We start from the raw sequence: 21,179 nt of genomic DNA, 5'->3' as shown, positions 1-21,179 counted from the left end.
ACCCGGAAGTGCGCGGGTGTACCTCGAGGTCACGTGATTGCAACCCAGCTATACAAGGGAATAGTTTCCATGGGTAGTACATGCAAAATCCTCATTAAATAGGGCAGTCTGCTCCACTTTTGCTCTTGTTATCAATTGTGCACACATTCTTACTAGATCACCAACTACAACACTATCACGCAATTTTAGTTTGCACACGCTATTCAGCGCGTGTCATAGTAGATTAGGCCCTGAGGGTTTTTGCTGTCAACTACAAGATAAGTATTACGCTAATGATTTTTATACATACTAAATATTGACTGTTTTTTCAGAGCCCTGAACAACGGTTGTCGCTGTGTGGAGTTGGACTGTTGGGATGGAGATAAAGGACAGCCAATTATCTACCATGGATACACACTCACCTCAAAAGTGTCTTTTGCTGAAGTCATTAAGACGATCAATGAGTATGCTTTTAAGGTAAATGACTCAGCATAAACATTCCGGTAATAAGTTTCCATGCCATTGAATACTGTAATACATTTTTCTCAGTTGAAACTTAAACACATGTGATTTCATACAAATTAAACAATTGGAATGGCTTTAACTGATGTTTGTGTCACATTTATAAGATGGGCTGTTGCACTAAAAGCAAGTAGACCAAATCAAGTCGGGTTAAAATAATGTTTCCAGACATTGAATAAAAAGAATACAATTTAATTTAATGAAAAGTAAACAGTTAAATTCAAATGGTATGGAAGTTGTGATAATGTGTAGCCCATTAATGCTTGCAATTATTTTACTGATCTTCTGTTGGCTCACTTTACACAACGATGTTCCAGGCATCACCATACCCTCTGATCCTCTCCCTGGAGAACCACTGCTCTGTGGAGCAGCAAACAGTGATGGCTCAGCACATGCGAGCCATTCTGGGGGACAAATTGCTCACCAAGCCCATTAGTGACCTTGACTACAACACGCTGCCTTCACCAGAGGTAGGGGAAATTTAAATATATTTGATGAAAAACATTATCTAAACCTCTCATATTGTTACTCATATTCAAATTATTCAGTATGTGTAGTTGAAAAGATAGAACAGACTGTAAAAATGAAATGGAAAAAGGGCATTTAAAATAGATAAGGGTAATATTTTGTTGTCTGTGCAGAATCTCAAAGGTAAAATCCTGGTGAAGGGGAAGAAAGAAAAGACTGTAGGGGAATGCTCCTCCAGTTCATCAGAGGACAGTTCCTCGGATGAGACCAGCGAAGCTGAAAGCAACATTAGGAAAAAGAAAGATGGCAAGAAGGTTTGACATATCAGCATTTTTTTCTGTCTTTGATGCCTGTAAAATATTCTGAAAACAACAATGTGCTGGCCCTTTTTTGTGTCTTCAGTCAGAGACAACTAATGTGTGTCGAGACCTGTCAGACTTGGTGGTGTACACCCAAAGTGTACACTTTAAAAACTTTCAACACGCTGCCTCAACCCCAGCGAGCCACATGTCCTCATTCTCCGAAAATCAAGCCCTAAAGCATGTCAGCAACTCAGGTATCTATCTGCTTTGGAGCTCATTGTTTTATCCAACGAGGACTTAAAAGGGACCTTTTATGCAAAACAATTTACCTATTGATATTTATTTGGGATCTGCATTAGGTGTATATCTGTGTTGGTAGAGAGGCCGTGCCAGCAACTTGAGGGTTCCAGGTTCGATCCCCGCTTCCGCCCTGCTTGTCACTGCCGTTATGTCCTTGGGCAAGACACTTTACCCACATGCTCCCAGTGCCACCCACACGGGTTTAAATGTAACTTGGATATTGGGTTTCACTATGTAAAGTGCTTTGAGTCACTAGAGAAAAGCGCTATATAAATATAGTACACCAAAAATTTGAAATCAAACAATCGAGGTATGGTAGACATATTTATAAAACAATCTTGCCTCCCTTCATACTTCTTCCAAACGAGCCGTTTGGAATTTGCGCAAACTGTCGCGTTTGTTTCCAAGATTCACCTAAAGATCTTTGCGCGAGTCTTGTTGTGAGGCAGACTGGCTTGTACATGCACATTTATCCTGGGCTGTTGCCATTTCAAATACAAAGTAGCTTATAGTTCTAACTTATATGTCAGTAGACTTGCTATTCAAGCGCTAAAAACTACGACATGTCTGGTGGTGAGAAGACACAGTCTAAGTGGAGGCACGTAAATAAGACCACCCACAAACTGGTACATCCTGAAGAGACAGCTGGAAAGTTGCTATTTTGATCAAAAAACCGCCATGTTATGTAGACCACAAGGAAGTGTTTTAAATGTGGAAAAAAAAATCATATGACCCCTCTGATTAATTTAAGTCATGATCAGGAAATCCCTCAGGTTTAACCTTTTAAAAGCGCAGGACTACGATACTGGCAGATGCTGGGTCGTGTCTGTGTTACGATGGTAATTGTGATAAATGATCAATAAACACAAGATCCCAGAATGTCATTGTGGTTTGTCAAGCCCTTTAGGCACTTGTGATTAAGGGCTATAAAAATATATTTTGATTGATTTTTTTCGATTGATTGATAACACCAAGATCATCCACATAGAGCGGGGATATTTAACTAAACTGGTTTGAGGGCCACATTTCCAAAAAGCTCAGGACCATGGGGCCAGACATCTCCCTTCACTATTGTTCCTATGTTTTAAATTCCTGATAACCGGTATCAATCAGCAACCAGCATTTGATTTGTGTTTGTTTTGTCAGCGTTAAATCCGTAAAAGAAATAATCCTGTCTATATGACCGGAGCGCGCTGCTGTTTTTCACCATCTTCTGCCGAAAAGCTAGTCTATATGATAACATTCTAGTGTTTTTAAGAATCTGCTGTAAAGATGTTAGTCCCTTTACATTTTTGAACTGAACTTGTCTGTACCTTGTATACATGCACACAAAATTATATATAGAAACATTTCCCAGCGTTTATGGTTTAAAGGTTAAGCAAATAGGTCACTAATGGAATTGTTAGCTCATAACGGGTACAAACCTAGACACATATGAATCTTACTACTTAAAGTGCCACTGCACCTTTTTGGAATTTTGCCCATCATCCACAATTCTTATGTAAGACAAGAACACATGTCTTTCCCATTTCCAAATATTAGTAACTGGTTACAGAAGCAAAACCTGAGGCCTCTGCATGTACTGTGGCAAGATACACATTTTTGTGTTGTATTTCTTAAGCATATCTGTCTGGACTACTTATTGTTTTGTTCTTTTTCTCTCCAGGGATGAATTTTGTGCGTCACAATATCCGCCATCTTACCAGAACATACCCTTCAGGACAAAGGTTACAATCTTCCAACTACAACCCTCAGTCTATGTGGAATGGAGGCTGTCAGTTTGGTGAGTTACATAAAAAGGAGCCTTGTCAAAGTTGTTTGTTTCTTCCCTTTGTCCAGGTAAGGCACTACAATAAAAAGCAAGTGCATTCAGGTTCAGCATCTTAACAGATTTGTGTTGTTTTCTCTAGTGGCTCTGAATTTTCAAACGTCAGGGGAACCTATGGATCTGAACCAAGGAAAGTTCCTGCAGAATGGCAAGTGTGGTTACATTCTGAAACCCCCTTACATGTGCCGGATGAACACCACCTTTAACCCAGGGAATGTTGGTGGAGGTCCTGGCCATGCACCAGTCCTGCTCACTATTAAGGTAAGACCGTGCTCGACATCATGCAACAATCAACTTTATAGAAAACACATTGAAAATGATTCATAGTAAAGTAAACATTTCTTAAGCTCTAATAGATTTTTATAATTTGTGTAAATGGGACAGCGCCTTTGTAAAAAGACAAGAAATGGCACTGGCATTAAAGTTACGTAACAGGCTCCAAGACAAAGCAATAGTGCACTGATTTTTGCTTTATTTTGTATTTTGCAGTCCATTGTGGATTGATTGAGGGCATAAACTGCAAGTTGTGTTGTTCAAAGGTAAAATTAGCTTTTGTTACATATTGTAAATGTGTTGGCGTGGTTAAAGCATTTTGCAAAACCAAAAAAATAGACGTCAAATGTTCTTGTCAAAATTCTAGCAGCCGCATTTTGTACCAACTGTAACCATTTAATGCTAGACATAGGGAGACCCAAAAATAATACGTTACAGTAATCGAGACGTAACGAACGCATGAATAATGATCTCAGCGTCAGTGGTGGACAAAATGGGACACATTTTAGCGATATTACGGAGATGAAAGAAGGCTGCTTTAGTAACACTCTTAATGTGTGACTCTAATGAGAGAGTTGGGTTGAAGATAATACTAAGATTCTTTACGGAGTCACTTTGTGTAATTGTTTTCTTGTCAAATGTTGACGGGGTATTATTCAATAAATGCTGGTGTCTAGCAGGACCGATAATCAACATTTCCGATTTCTTAGCATTAAGATGCAAAAAATTAGCGGTTATCCATTGTTTGATTTCATCAAGACACGCCTCCATGTGACTACAATCTGGCGTGTTGGTCAGCTTTAGGGGCATGTAGAGTTGGCTGTCAGCATAACAGTGAAAGCTAACACCATATTTGCGTATGATGTCACCTAGTGGCAGCATGTATATGCTGAAGAGTGCAGGGCCAATAACCGAACCCTTTGGAACTCCGCACGTTACCTTAAAATACGCCGAGGTCATTTTGTTATGGGAGACGCACTCCATCCTGTTAGTGAGATAGAAGTTAAACCAAGAAAAGGTGACATACCAATACGTGTTTTGATATGTTCTAATAGAATGTTTACTTGACTAAAATATAAAGTTTAAAAGATAAGGCCTCTTTAAAGTTTCTTTGAAAGCACCTTAATTTAAACTACCCGCAAAACCTTTGTTTAATACAAAAGAAGAATGATCTTATTATCACGAATGATGTAGTTAGTCATTTTTTGCTGCACAGATAAATGGCAATAAATATATTTTAGGGACTTTTTCTACTTTTTAATATGTCTCTGGCAAAACAGGCATGTATTTGGGTTGTAAAACGAAATTACAATGCATGCCTTCATCATAACTTTTTTATGAGCGTGGCAGAACCGAAGCATACTTTAACTTACAGTTGTGTAGGCTGTTCATGGCATCATATAGTGTCAAAAATAAAACGTGTCCTTTTCAATTTTTCTTAGGTGTACACATATTACCATGTGGAACATATTAGATCATATTAGATCATATTAGAAATGAAAACTTCCTCATCTCACAAGCAAAAGCAACTGATTGGCTCTCCTTTGTACCTAACCCCCACCCTTCTTTTATGGTGTTAATGAACTGTGATATTCCAAACTTGTCCCACCCATCGACAAGACTAAATTAAATATTATTAGATAGATTTTGTTTCTGTCAACATTTGTCTCTGTTTTATTAGTTAACTAAAATAATGAATTAATTAATATTAATTATATCATCGTCTTTGTCAACATGTAATTAATTGTTTGTTGTGTTTTGGCACTTTCACAACGTCCTTCAATAAGCACACCTTGTAAAGTTACTTTGTCTTTTACTGGAATGCAAAACTGGAGAGGCATATTATATGGCAAGTTAATCACGTAACCACACTACTGCTCTACTGTATCAATGCGCTGTTCACTGTAGCCTGCGCTTAACATAAAGTAGTCCGTGAGACAAATTCAAATGAAAGTAGATCATATTTCCTATAGGCACAACATTTCCTCCCTTACAGCATTGATGTCAATCTCATAACAAAATATTTGAAGCTGCATCTTGATAGTGTGAACTCACCTTACTAAAAACAAGTCAGTCTTATTGCTTAATAAGGCAAACATTTAACATCAATACTGAACACTTCTAATGCTCAAATCTCATTCGTACAACTTCAACACATTCAACACCACATTAGACAATCACCATGTACATTTTTTTAATTTTACAATTCCAGCCTTTGAGGAGGGCGATGATCTCTTTCAGTATAGCGTCTCTCTTGCTGCTCAGGGGCCTGGATAGCGACCTCAGGAGCATCCACACTAGAGAGAGTGTGGGGATCCATATGCTCACTGCCAGGAGATGTCCCAGATATTGAGAACTCAAATTCATCAGGAGCATCTGGAGCAATGTCCTCATAGGTCACAGTATGAGCTGTTGCATCTAGCAGCTGATCAACATGACACCTCCAGATAACATCATGCCCGATCTTCATGGTGTATGTCAGTGGTCCTGTTTTGGACAGAATAACACCACACTGCCACTTCTGCTTTGGATAGCAGTAATCCCTTGCAAGAACCTGCTGTCCAACAACAAAGTTTCTCAGACGTTGTGTTGCTGCTTTCATTTGCCATTTTTGTGCTACATCCAAGTGTAGATCAGGCTTCTAAACGTGACCTCAGTCGTCTTCCCATGAACAGCACAGAAGGAGCTTGGCCTGTAGTACCATGATCAGTGTTTCTGTAGGCATGTAAGTATCTTGCCATTTTCTCCGACAGTGACATTTGCGTATTTGTCATTGTTATTATAGAATGCTTAAATGATTGGACAGAGCGTTCTGTGAGTCTATTGGTAGCAGGATGATAGGGTACAGAAGTTGTGTGATTTATGCAATTATTTCGAACGAATGATTGGAACTCTTTTGATGTAAAATGACATCCTTTGTTTTTTTCAGGTAGTCCTGTTATAGCAAAGAGTGTTCGTAAGACTTCCACGGTTTTCATGAATGTGGCATTATTCACCATGAAGACTTCTGGCCACTTTAAGTATACATCCACGGCGACAAGAAACATCCTATCTAGAAATGGTCCCGCATAATCTATGAGGATTCTTTGCCTTGGAACAGTTGGCCACTCACCGCATTCAGCAAGTCGTGTCAGAACTGCTTCCAAGTTGGCGAGATGAGTCGTCATCACGGCCTGTCAAGATAATATCATCCAGATAGCACTGGGTGCCTGGAACGCCTTGAAGCATCTGATCAATCACGCGCTGCCACACTGCAGGGGCAGACGCAATGCCAAAGACAAGCCTATTATACCGAAAAAGGCCTTAGTGTGTGCTGATTGTCAAAAATGCCTTTAATGTGTCATCCATTTCCATTTGTAAGTAAGCCTGGGCCAAGTCAATCTTTCGAAAAATGTTGTCTACCCGCTAAAAAAGCAAAAATATCTTGTATTTGTGGAAATGGGTATTGGTCAGCATGCAAGACAGGGTTGACAGTCACTTTGAAGTCACCACATAGTCGTATCGCACCTGATTTCTTGATGACTGGTCGGGGTTGCCCAGTCTGACCATTCGACCTCAGACAGAATTCCTTGGTCTTCCAAGCACTTAACCGCTGTCTCCACGTTGGGACGCAATGCATAGGGGACGGTACAAGCTTTTAAGAATTTTGGAGCGGCTTGGTCCTATATAGTAAGATGTGCCTTGATGTGGTTTAATGTACCAATGCCTCTTGAAACACTGGCACTGCATTCTGCAGCAATCTATTTAATTTTACCTGAGTGGCGACACTGGTTTCATTTAGGCCACGCTGCATGGACTTATTGAATCGCCAGTTCAGCTGTATCATTTGCAACCATTCACGCCCAAATAATGGTCCGACACCTCGAGGACAAACATACAAGTCAAGTAATTTCCTTTTTCCTTCATATTTCACCTTTACTTAGATTTTTCCCACTGGGGTCACTTCCTCTCCAGTGTAGGTTTTGAGAAGCACTGTTGTCTGTTTCAGTTGTAAATTTGCAAACTTTTATTTATATTATTTCTCTGATATTAGTGACAAAGCCAAATCTGTGTCCAGTTCCATCTTTAATTTGGTTCCCTCAATCTCTGGGGTCACCCACTTCATTTTCTTATCACAGTTTGTCATTGAATGAAGCTCAATATGTGCCACAGTTGTATCTGTGTCACTCGAATTTGACCCACAAGTGTCTACCTCATTTATTTCCTTGACTTTTCTGTCATTTTTCATATCTTAATGTTTTCCCTCATTTCGCCTCATTTTACGCCGTCTCTGGGTGTGCCCTCTTTTGTTGCACACGTTACAGTTCTTGTCACAGAACCAACAGTCTGCTTGGTCTTGTGAATTTGTTCCACATATGAAACAAGCAGGTGCCTTTGCAGGATGTGTAGACAGAAATTAATTCACCATTTTCTTTTGCAATTCAGTGGCATCTCTTGATACAGTTTAAATTACCACAGAAATTTCCATCACCCTTGCTAATGTCAAGTCTTTTTCTATAAGGAGCTGTCTTTTTTAAATCTTTTTTTGTCCTGTCCAGCTACTCAGGCAAATCATATTGTTGATGTAGATGCCCATATTTGCTGTACAGATTTACTTTACAAAAGAGAAGTGTGGGATACATCTCTTTTTGCCTTATTTGTATTTGACTTTATTAAACGTTGTGTCATCCTTTTCAATTTATTATCAATTGAATGAACTGCAAAGACAAGATATTTAATGTTCGAACTGAGAAACGTCATTTGTTTTTGCAAATAATCATTAACTTAGAATTTAATGGCAGCAACACATTGCAAAAAAGTTTTTACCACTGTGTTACATGGCCTTTCCTTTTAACAACACTCAGTAAACATTTGGGAACTGAGAAGACCAATTTTTGAAGCTTTTCAGGTGGATTTATTTCCCATTCTTGCTTGATGTACAGCTTAAGTTGTTCAACAGTCCGGGTTCTCCGTTGTGGTATTTTAGGCTTCATAATGCGCCACACATTTTCAATGGGAGACAAGTCTGGACTACAGGCAGGCCAGTGTAGTACCCGCACTCTTTTACTATGAAGCCACGCTGTTGTAACATGTGGATTGGCATTGTCTTGCTGAAATAAGCAGGAGCGTCCATGGTAACGTTGCTTGGATGGCAACATATGTTGCTTCAAAACCTGTATGTACCTTTCAGCATTAATGGTGCCTTCACAGATGTGTAAGTTACCCATGTCTTGGGCACCAATACACCCCCATACCATCACAGATGCTGGCTTTTCAACTTTGCGCCTATAACAATCCGGATGGTTCTTTTCCTTTTTAGTCCGGAGGACACGACGTCCACATTTTCCAAAAACTATTTGAAATGTGGACTCGTCAGACCCCAGAACACTTTTCCACTTTGCATCAGTCCATCTTAGATGAGCTTGGACCCAGCGAAGCCGGCAGCGTTTCTGGGTGCTGTTGATAGATGGCTTTCGCTTTGCATAGTAGAATTTTAACTTGCACTTACAGATGTAGCGACCAACTGTAGTTACTGACAGTGGTTTTCTGAAGTGTTCCTGAGCCCATGTGGTGATATCCTTTACACAGTGATGTTGCTTTTTGATGCAGTACCGCCTGAGGGATCGAAGGTCCGTAATATCATCGCTTACGTGCAGTGATTTCTCCAGATTCTTTGAACCTTTTGATGATATTACGGACTGTAGATGGTGAAATCCCTAAATTCCTTGCAATAGGTCGTTGAGAAATGTTCTTAAACTGTTCGACAATTTGCTCACGCATTTGTTCACAAAGTGGAGACCTCGCCCCATCCTTGTTTGTAAATGACTGAGCATTTCATGGAAACTGCTTTTATACCCAATAATGGCACCCACCTGTTCCCAATTAGCCTGTTCACCTGTGGGATGTTCCAAATAAGTGTTTGATGAGCATTCCTCAACTTTCTCAGTCTTTTTTGCCACTTGTGCCAGCTTTTTTGAACGTGTTGCAGGCATCAAATTCCAAATTAGCTAATATTTGCAAAAAAGAACAAAGTTTTCCGGTTCGAATGTTAAGTATCTTGTCTTTGGAGTCTATTCAATTGACTATAGGTTGAAAAGGATTTGCAAATAATTGTATTCTGTTTTTATTTACGATTTACACAACGTGCTAACTTCACTGGGTTTGGGGTTTGTATATTATTGTTTGGCGCAGCCGAACCGTAGCCGTCTTTGTATGCTTTCACTATGCATTCCACATAAGAGTCGGTCTCGTAGCGTGTCAAATAAGCCGACGCTGAATTGGCAGTGTTCTGTCAATCTCCTGATCTCTGCAATGTAGTTGGAGATGGATTCAGTCTTTTGCTGATTCCAGGTATGAAATCAGAATTGCTCTGCTATGACGAGAGGTGTCGGATTAAAATGATCCTGCAACAATTTTGTGATATCCTTGAACGATTTCTGTGATTTGCCAAGCAATATTACTCCACTCTCTCGATATACGTGTCCCACATTTCCACATTACTGTCAGAAGCTTCCACATTTCCAATAGCACCAGCCATTGTTCCCTTCTGCTTACAGTCCACTTATTTCCGACTTCCTGCCTCTTTACTTTAGGTTACGGTACTCAGAGTCTTGCCAACATATCACTTTTGTCGAGCATGCTAGCAATCCACCATGGACAGGGAAACTTCCATTCAAGATTCTACACACGATGTGTGGTCCTTATATCCTTCGTCGCCAATTCTGTTGTGTTTCAGCACTTTCACAACCAAACATCTATAAGCACACCATGTAAAGTTGCTATGTCTTTTACCGGAATGCAAAACTGTGGAGGCATATCACATGGCAAGTTAATCACCTAGCCCTGCTCTACTGTATCAATGCTCTGTTCACTGTATCCTGCGCCTAACATAAAGTAGTCCGTGAGACTCATTCAAATGAAAGTAGATCATATTTCCTAATGACACAACAATATTGGCTTATTCTTACTTGCTCTGATGTAAAAAAAAAAAAAAAAAACTAAACCCATGACACTGGGACTGCAGAAGAAGGGTGGCAAAAGCAAAAGGGTCTGAATACTTATGGCTGTGTAATATATGTTTTGTTCTTTGGGGAATTTGTTAAATGTCTACAATTCTGTTTTTTTCTGTCAATAAGGGGAGTTTAAAGTGATAAGGTAATAAACGAAAAAGTGTCAGGCTTGTCACTGAAAGGTTGGTTACGTTTGTGTTTTCCTCTGTGTTTGTGTTTATTTCCTGTCAGCGCTCTTATATTGGTTCAATTTCCTGCATGTCTCCCTGAGCGCTCGTCTCCCTCACCTGTCCCTGATTGGCAGCCTGGCACACCCGGTTGCAATTGCCAATCAGGCTACTATTTATGCTTGCCTCTGATGATTGTATGAGGAACTGCGGGTGACGAACACCAAGATGTAGAGATGGCAGACGTAGCGCAGGAAAACATGACTTGAGTTTCAAAATGCAGGAAAAACAGGAAACAGGCAACAGGATACAATCATCAACCCTTGACTGCAGGGCGAGGCAAGCATAAATAGTAGCCTGATTGGCAATTGCAACCGGGTGTGCCAGGCTGCCCATCGGACAGGTGAGGGAAACGAGCGCTCAGGTAGACAGACAGAAAATGGAACCAAAATAAGAGCGCTGACAGGAAATGAAAACAAACATAGAGGAAAACCCAAACATAACCAAACTTTCAGTGACAAGCCTGACAAAAAGCAGACAGGTGCAACAGTGAAAAATGTAAAGGGGTCTGAATTGTTTCTTTACCCACAATATATAAGCAACGGGTTGTTTTTTCTTTTAGATTATTTCAGCACAGCAGTTGCCAAAACACCACTTGAACAAGCCAGCAGCTATTGTGGATCCTCAGGTTTGTGTTGAGATCCATGGTGTTCCTATAGACAACGACAAGAAGAAAACTCATCACATCCAAAACAATGGTATGCACGTCTCCTGTGTTGTGCACTGTTGTTGCATTTCACCAATTCATGGACAGTATTTTGACTTCAAGTCTGCAATTGGATCTTTAAATGTTTGCATAATTGCTTTAGGATTCAACCCACAGTGGGACGCCACCCTTAACTTTACCATCCACGCTCCGGACCTGGCTCTCGTTCGCTTCGTGGTGGAAGATCATGACTATACTTCATACAATGACTTCCTGGGACAATACACCCTGCCTTTCACAAGCCTGCGCACTGGTATGTCAAAGTACTCACCCATACTGACCACCACATACAACACGGCACGTTGTAGGCTGTATCTCAGCTATATTGGCTTCATTTATCAAGAATGCAAGTTCACACATTTGGCAAACAGAAGTGACGCTGTAAACATTTTTAACCCATTAGAACACTTTAAGGGCCTGCTCTGCTAAGAGTTTGCTTGTGCTAAAATACATGCAAACATGCTAGCACACGCAAAGCCGGTCAACTAAGCTAGTGTGCTGTGGGTTGTGTGTCTTAATCAAGCCTGGAATTGTTTGTTGCCACTCTTTTTGCGTCTTTATATCGCACGTTTTGAACTGGCATCGTTACGCATCAATGACTAGGAGGCATTGTATACCTATTGGTACTTGTTTTTGTGTATTTGGGATCTGCGTCTGTGCTGAAATCCTAGTCACGTCCGTTGTGTCCTTGAGCAAGACACTTCACCCTTGCTCCTGATGGGTCCTGGTTAGCGCTGTTCATGGCAGCTCCCGCCATCAGTGTGTGAATGGGTGAATGTGGAAATAGTGTCAAAGCGCTTTGAGTTCCTTAGAAAGGTAGAAAAGCACTATACAAGTACAACCCATTTACCATTTACCATAAAAAGTCGGTTTTGCATATGTCCCCTTTTTAAAAAATAAATAAAAGTAAATTGCATACACAAACTGGAAGCATCCATACACGTTTTTTCTCATTTAAGAATGTGCTTCTTTTTCCCTTTTTAGGTTACCGTCATGTGCAATTGCTGAAGCAGGATGGCTCCAACCTTTCACCCTCGTCACTTTTCATCCATGTCAAGATGCATGGCACTTCCACATCCTAAACTCACCAGTCAGGAACTCTCAAATCAACATCGTTTAATCCAGTTTGTCCCTTTTGCATCAGGGCTGGAGAAAAATTTTTACAGCAAAAATGAAGACATGTGTGTTACATTCTGTACATCAAAGATGCTCAAACCAATCCAATGAAGGTTAAGATCAAATTTTAGGCCACTTCATCCAATAATAGCAAAAAATACCTTTATTTTTTTTATTTAATAGTCAATATATCATTTGCAAAATAATGTACTATTTGCCAAATAATATATGCGAAATAATTAACAAATCATTTTCACTAATGTATTTTCCTACATTTTTAAAACAAATATTAAATATTTCTTATTTTAAGTTTTGTCATCTAAACTTAAAAATGTATGAGTCAATATATTTTGTAGATATTTTTTGGGGACATATTAGTGGATGATGGATTGCTTTCTTATGTTTTTCCTCATCTACTGTTTTTTTAATTAAACATACAACTCCTTTTTAGTCAGTTGAAAACAATTTAAATTGTAAATGATGGACTGCTACATTTTTTAAGTATCTTAAAGTGAGAGCCAATATAAAACAACCTGTGGCCACAATGATCCACTAATTACTAAACTATGGTGCAGCTCTACAGTATATATAGTGGTACCCCAGAACATGAGCTCTTTTTTAAATAAAAATAAAATGCCACATACACACCTTTTTGTACGTATGTGTATAATATTTATGCGGTGCAAGTGTGTAATAGAACAAGTGAACCAAAGATTTGCTGGAACTGAAATCAAATCTAATTATTTTTATCAAAATATTAATGTAACCAATACAATATATGTTTAATCTATCTGAGCAAAAACATCCTAGCTTTGTTTTTATAGTCCACAATCTGGACATCGCTGATCCACAATAAACTATTGCTGGTGCAAAGATGGCTATAAATACTGCTGTTATATTTTTAATATCTCTAGTGTCTCACTATTTTTGAATTTAGAACACAGGTTTCTAGTTTTACTTAAAATGATCAAATTTGGTGCACTTGAGCCTTCAAAATTGGCTTGCTGTCAACCTGTATTTTCTACGTTCATTACCATACGTCGTCTCATTCAAGAGTTGCTATTTATTTGATGCAAAGCATGCACCACAGCTATACATGTTTTTATACTTTTCATACATTTGCTAGATATCTAAAAGGTCATTATGCATGTTAAGTGTTTAAAACAAAACCATTCCAATAGTTTTTATATTCTAAATATGTATGTGTAGAGATACATAAAATGCTAACAAGATCCATTCTTATAAAGAATTGGATTTAGTATTTTTTATGATTTTGGATTTTTTGTAATGAAATGTGTTAATACATGAAGATGGTTTTGAGGACAACCTCTTACTGTAGTAAAAAAATCAGTATTATTATATGAAGTACAGTAGATGCCTGCATATTCCCTATTCAGCATTCGCAACTCCTGCACGTGTGTCCATGTCTTAAAGTATGTATTGTGTTTTATGTCGAATATAGACATATTTATGGGTCTATTGTAACCCCCGTGAATAGCAGGGATCTGCTGTAAATTATTATCTTGATTATCTTTTAATGAATAAATCCCAGCTCTTTGTGTATGTAAACCAAGTTATATTGTAACTTAAGACCAAAGGTGTTACTGACAAATATTGATATTGTTACTATGCTAAAATCCGTTTTTGTTGTACATGTGTGTCATCAGAAACAGTAATAAACATTGTAAAGCCAATATTGCTTTTGTGACATTTTTGTTATTGGGTGAAGGCTAAAAAGCATTTCTCAACCAATTCAAACAATTTCAAAATCTTAATTCAGCTCATCCAGGACACATGGGCTATCTATCACAACTCCCCGTTTTTTTGAAACTCTCGATTAATCGCAACATTTTTCTGATCAAACATTTTTTTCTATTTCTGAACATAAAACATGAAAACATTCAACTCATTTTGGACAGTTGTAAAAATGCTTCACATTTTTGTCAAAATACCTTCTATTAGGTTAGTTCTTAAAGTCAATATTGTTTCTGATCGCTGTGTGCAAACTTTGTTTTTCCCCTCAATGTCAATTCAAGCAATATAGAATGTTTTTAGAGTTTTATGTATGATAATCAACATATAAAGATTGTGCAGGATAAATCTTTGTAGAAATCTGCTTTGGAAAGCATTCTCCTTCTTTGTGAGGTTCCGATCAAGCCAACAGTAAACGCTCATTTCATGTAAAAATAAATCCTATTTCTTGTCTAAGAATGTTCTCATTCATATTTCATTGTAAATTTACAGCAAATTACTGGCTAAATACATTATTTTTACAGTGACTTTTACAGTAATTTACCGTAACTACAGAGCTGTGATTTTTGGTTAATTACCAAATATAATTAGAATAAATGTAAATCACACCATAGTGCCACTATGTGCAAAGTAGTCTTTGAAAGCCCTTAAGAGACAAATTACACAAAGGGAAAGTAATGTGTTGTGATAATACACAAGACAATAACAATTGCTGTGAAATATAAGTTATTTAAGTTATTTGCATCAAATACATAATTATCGTACATTACGATGCCTTTGACCCCGCCCCCTCTCCAACATCTCCTGACTTAAATGTGTCGGCAAAGATTCTCACATTCATTTGTTGTAACATTACAGTAAGGTATTTTACTGTGGAAAAAAAATACTTCTAAATGCTGTGAACTCCTTTACAGTTTACTCTTTACAGTGTATATTTTTCAAACACATTCAATTATCTTAGATTCTCCTAATTTCTACAATACATTACCTTGCAGTAGTTCTCACGACTGACTAGTGAGGCTTTATCGTTGCATGCTGTGGATGTAATCTATGGCCTCACCTCTACCCACCAAGACAAAGTGGATGATTGATAAAAGGGTTCCCTCTGTTAATTTCAACCTTTTTCATAAATCAAGGTTAAACACATACCCCAGCAGGCACAAGACATTAAAACAACATTGAGAACTTGTTGACTTAGGTCCTGATGTTGAGCAACTCAAACCTAACGCTGGAACAACATGCTTTTTGACGACGTTGGTTCTTACGTTGCTTTGACCACTGAATTTTGGTCATTTTCCAACTAATATTTCGCAACACAATTACAACGTTGAAACAACATACTTTTTGACAGCCTTCATTCAATGTCAGGTTGTGACGTAGATTCGACCTTTGAAATTTTGTATTTTTCCAACCAACAACGTGGATCCAACATTAAACACCACATTGTCTCAATGTACAAATACAACTATTTTGCAATGTTGTTTCAAAGTCAGGTTTAAAGGACAAGTATGTATAATGTATAAAGCCGATCAAAGCCAACATCATTCAGTCTGAGCAAAAATGTTTTAAGTTGAACCTTTAACTAAGACATGTATTTAACAAATCTGGCCCCTAAACCACCAATGGTTACATAAGCTAGCTGTATATATATATATATATATATATATATATATATAAATATATATATATATATATATATATATATATATACACATACATAGTACAGTATGTATTATGGTTGTACTGACTGTATACCGGTACTAATAAAGTACTGCGGTACTAATGAATTGAAAACGATACTATACTGCCTTTGAAAAATACTGGTCATTTTTTTAATCCGCAAGCTGCCATGCTGCCGTGACGTTGCTGAGCCGAGGAGCATGTTGAGTGTGTAAGCATGCACACACTCGCAGAGCGCACAAGAAGAAACAGTGAGGACAGGAAAACTGGCAAGTAAAGTCAATTCTACTGGTTAATAAAGAGGGTGCGTGTAGCACAATACGGAGGTATGTGGGCTTCAAAACTATCGCTAACTGAACACGAAGTGCCGCGGTACAAGCAGTGCTTTAAAACACGACTCGCCAAAGGTGGCAAGACGACCTGCGCTTCGAATTTAGGTAAACATTTTACTTACAATAATCCAGACCTGCACAATAAGTTTAAAGGCAATATAATTAATTATCTCCCCTGCTGTGCACATGTAGATAGGTAGACGCACACACAGCCGGTTTGTTTGTTGCCAAATATTAGCCCAGTCCAAACCACCCACTGTCAGGTTCAAACACCAAACTATCTATTAAATGAGACAAGAAGCAAGGAATCAAGCAAAGACAGAGTTAAATTTTGCTCATGAGGAGAAACGTATTGGGCTGCACACTCAGTTACAGTTTCACCCTGCGCTCTCAGGTGCAACCCCCGCGCTCCCCTATTTATTCAGGAGTTCCCTAGTTAACATCACTGAGGCTGCTTCTGAAGGGAGGGGTAATGCAAGCAGCCCCAGAAGACACAATATGTGATTATTCAGAATGGAAATGGGCTGACACTCGTGATTTCGCCCTGTCTCTGTTTTGTCTGCGTTGAGGTACTCGAACTCCATACTTGGCTGTCAGCAGGCAGGGACTGGAAACAAACTGCTGCTGCGAGACAACTCGCAATGGGAGATTACAAGTTGTGTGCCTTTGCACAGATAGAAAAGTACAACTTGAGCACAATGGATAATAACTGTAGCAACGGCCTTTAAGCATAAGAGTTGTGGGATAACTTATACATAATTATTCTAACACCCACGTAGTGCAAACTAATGCAAGTGAAATGACTACATTTTGTAACAAATTGTTACAATTTGTGTTTAATCTGATACTTTGTCAGGAAAGGTACTTCTCAGTGTGTCTCCTCTCTTGTTTATTGAGCACATATGACAACAGGACAACATTTAATATGGTGATGATTCAGCAATCTTTAGTGGTTATGCAGTCACGGGTGTCAGCTGTCCGGTGCTAGTTTGTTTACATGGACGCTCCCTCGCAAGACACAAACTTAAATCATGAAATGCAACCTTACCCGAGCAAAAACGATATATACAGTATTTATCCGGAGAGTCTTAATACCATTTTACTTGACCCAGCCACACACAAAGAAGTTTTCGTGTCTCCCTATGTCTAGCATTAAAAGATTACAGTTGGTACAAAATGCGGCTGCTAGACTTTTCACAAAAACAAGAAAGTTTGATCATATTACGCCTATACTGGCTCACCTGCACTGGCTTCCTGTGCACTTAAGATGTGACTTTAAAGTTTTACTACTTACGTATAAAATACTACACGGTCTAGCTCCAGCCTATCTTGCCGATTGTATTGTACCATATGTCCCGGCAAGAAATCTGCGTTCAAAGAACTCCGGCTTATTAGTGATTCCCAGAGCCCAAAAAAAGTCTGCGGGCTATAGAGCGTTTTCTAATCGGGCTCCAGTACTATGGAATGCCCTCCCGGTAAAAGTTAGAGATGCTACCTCAGTGGAAGCATTTAAGTCCCATCTTAAAACTCATTTGTATACTCTGGCCTTTAAATAGACCCCCTTTTTAGACTAGTTGATCTGCCGTTTCTTTTCTTCTCTCCTCTGCTCCCCTCTCCCTTGGGGAGGGGGAGTTGCACAGGTCCGGTGGCCATGGATGAAGTGCTGGCTGTCAAGAGTCGGGACCCCGGGTGGACCGCTAGCCTGTGCATCGGTTGGGGACATCTCTGCGCTGCTGACCTGTCTCCGCTCGGGACAGTTTCCTGCTGGCCCCACTATGGGCTGGACTCTCGCTGATGTGTTGGATCCACTGTGGACTGGACTTTCACAATAGTATGTCAGACCCACTCGACATCCATTGCTTTCGGTCTCCCCTAGAGAGAGAGGGGGGGGGGGGGGGGGGGGGGGGTTACCCACATATGCGGTCCTCTCCAAGGTTTCTCATAGTCATTCACATCGACGTCCCACTGGGGTGAGTTTTTCCTTGCCCGTATGTGTGCTCTGTACCGAGGATGTCGTTGTGGCTTGTACAGCCCTTGTGAATTAGGGCTATATAAATAAACATTGATTGATTGATTGATTGAAGTTATGGGCCTCTGTGCTTTTTCAAGTTTCCATCTGTTTTGTCGTGTAGAATGACATCTGGAGCATAAGATATGTCTGAGAACACGACCGACATATAATCCTTGATGTCACTCGACAAATCTTTTTGTGATGAAGTATCTATATATTTGATAAGTATCTATTCCATTGCATAGTTAGATTTTTTTGCTCGCTTCTCCTTTTTGCAGGAAGATCTAGGCTCCTTGCATACACAGATTGTGAATGATAGGTAAAATTCCCCAAAAAAGTGCAGTTCTCCTTTAAGAATACAGTATTTATTTTGAAACCGTACAGTAACCTGAATGATGTGCACAGCAGCCTTAAAGGGGAACTGCACTTTTTTTTTTAAATTTTGCCTATCGTTCACATATGAGCTGAGATAGGCTCCAGCACCCCCCGCGATCCCGAAAGGGACAAGTGGTAGAAAATGGATGGTTCACATATGAAAGATATGATGATTCATTTTTTTCCAATGCATTCTAAGTACCTGGTTCTCGCCCGGAAAAGGGTGGAGTGCCATCTCCGGGTTGGGGAGGAGATCTTGCCCCAAGTGGAGGAGTTCAAGTACCTCGGAGTCTTGTTCACGAGTGAGGGAAGAGTGGATCGTGAGATCGACAGGCGGATCGGTGCGGCGTCTTCAGTAATGCGGACGCTGTATCGATCCGTTGTGGTGAAGAAGGGGCTGAGCCGGAAGGCAAAGGTCTTGATTTACCGGTCGATCTACGTTCCCATCCTCACCTATGGCCATGAGCTTTGGGTCATGACCGAAAGGACAAGATCACGGGTACAAGCGGCCAAAATGAGTTTCCTCCGCCGTGTGGCGGGGCTCTCCCTTAGAGATAGGGTGAGAAGATCTGTCATCCGGGAGGAGCTCAGAGTAAAGCCGCTGCTCCTCCACACCGACAGGAGCCAGATGAGGTGGTTCGGGCATCTGGTCAGGATGCCACCCGAACGCCTCCCTAGGGAGGTGTTTAGGGCACGTCAACGACCGGTAGGAGGCCACGGGGAAGACCCAGGACACGTTGGGAAGACTATCTCTCCCGCTGGCCTGGGAACGCCTCGAGATCCCCCGGGAGGAGCTGGACGAAGTGGCTGGGGAGAGGGAAGTCTGGGCTTCCCTGCTTAGGCTGCTGCCCCCGCGACCCGACCTCGGATAAGCGGAAGAAGATGGATGGATGGATGGATTCTAAGTATTAAATAAATGTAAATAAAAGGCTGCTTACAGCCGAGACAATGCAAGTTCCACCATTCCGCCCATAAAATCCAATAAATAACTATTCAAACAGCACCAACAATACTCCATTTACATTTTGTGACTTGAATATTAACCAAGTATTAGTGATATTGTTATTATAAGCTCTAACGCAGACAAACAATTTATAGCGGAGCCGTGATCACTTCCAGTGTGCTGTATGCCGGTGTTTACTGATCAGCTGCTTCCTTGTTTCCTTGCTCCCTGTAAGTTTATTGTAGATCACAAATCATGCCTCTCACCTGAAAAGTAGATTGCTTGTAATCCAACAAGTTGGTACACTTTGACAGCCATTTAGGACCTGGAACTGTCTAGAACGACACAAAAAGCACTTCTTTCCCCCCACCCCGTTCTTCATGAGGATTATGAGTCATTCTTCATCTATGATCATTCTGGCAGTCGGCATCCTACTGACAGCAGACATTGTACAGTAAATTATGTTTTATTGTGTTTGTTGGCTCTCATAAAGTCTGCAGTGAGTAATAAACTGCGATGAAAGAAAATAATGTGCCGCGTATGCTTAAAATGGTCAAAATAAATATTAAATGTTATTATAAATCTGCCCGTTAATACATTACATATATAATATACATCACATATATAAAACCATAATGGAGGTGCTTGGATGTTTTTAGGGGCTCTATAGGCAGAATTGAACGGCTCCCTTTGGCTCCATTGTAAGCAGACTTTTGATCTCATTTATCTAATATTTAGAATGCATTAAAAAAATACATCCGTTGTCATGTCTTTCATAATGAAAGATAGGCAAAATTCCCCCCCAAAAAGTGCATTTCCCCTATAATTGGCAAATACATCAATCTTACGTTAATTAGACTTAGACAAACTTTAATGATCCACAAGGGAAATTATTCCACACAGTAACTCGGTTACAAAGGATGGAAAGGATAACCATGAATTGATTAACGTAGACCCCGACTTAAACAAGTTGAAAAACTTATTCGGGTGTTACCATTTAGTGGTCAATTGTACGGAATATGTACTGTACTGTGCAATCTACTAATAACAGTTTCAATCAATCAATCAATAAGGATGGAAAGGATAATGCACACAAGGGCACAAAAAGAGGGCAAAAACAAAAGGTATAATGTAGACTAAAATTGTATCATAGTAGCAATTTAACATATATGTAATATTTACATATTATATATATACAGTACATAATATATACTGCTATATCATATGATATAGTATATACAATTTATAACAAATCCCAATTACCATGCACAATATTAGTTAATTACATTAAATACATCAATTTATATTACTGATCATTTAAAGTCTAGTTGTTTAGATATAGATTTGAGTTAAAGTAAGTACATTTGTTAGGAACA

General features: G+C 39.5%; 1 protein-coding gene across 3 annotated transcripts in view; it reads left to right on the top strand.

Moving 5' to 3' along the window:
* LOC133655881 (1-phosphatidylinositol 4,5-bisphosphate phosphodiesterase delta-3-A-like) overlaps window positions 1-14,397 on the top strand; it is a 46,877-nt gene extending 32,480 nt beyond the window's left edge. The window contains exons 8-16 of one of the 3 annotated variants that reach the window (XM_062056478.1): window positions 312-456; window positions 819-971; window positions 1,143-1,283; window positions 1,372-1,525; window positions 3,238-3,354; window positions 3,482-3,660; window positions 11,451-11,586; window positions 11,698-11,847; window positions 12,579-14,397. In XM_062056478.1, the coding sequence (XP_061912462.1) occupies window positions 312-456; window positions 819-971; window positions 1,143-1,283; window positions 1,372-1,525; window positions 3,238-3,354; window positions 3,482-3,660; window positions 11,451-11,586; window positions 11,698-11,847; window positions 12,579-12,676 (1,273 nt within the window). In that variant the 3' untranslated portion in view covers window positions 12,677-14,397. Of the gene's footprint in view, window positions 1-311; window positions 457-818; window positions 972-1,142; window positions 1,284-1,371; window positions 1,526-3,237; window positions 3,355-3,481; window positions 3,661-5,937; window positions 6,398-6,601; window positions 10,888-11,450; window positions 11,587-11,697; window positions 11,848-12,578 lie in introns of those variants that run through there. The other 2 variants (XR_009827059.1, XR_009827060.1) reach the window with 2 other exon arrangements.
* The last annotated feature ends 6,782 nt before the right edge of the window (window positions 14,398-21,179 follow it).

The sequence above is a fragment of the Entelurus aequoreus genome, linkage group LG08, assembly GCF_033978785.1.
Source record: "Entelurus aequoreus isolate RoL-2023_Sb linkage group LG08, RoL_Eaeq_v1.1, whole genome shotgun sequence".
NCBI classification, from domain to species: domain Eukaryota; kingdom Metazoa; phylum Chordata; class Actinopteri; order Syngnathiformes; family Syngnathidae; genus Entelurus; species Entelurus aequoreus.
The sequence above is the reverse complement of the archived record's forward strand: the minus strand, read 5'-3'. Positions and strand labels throughout refer to the sequence as shown.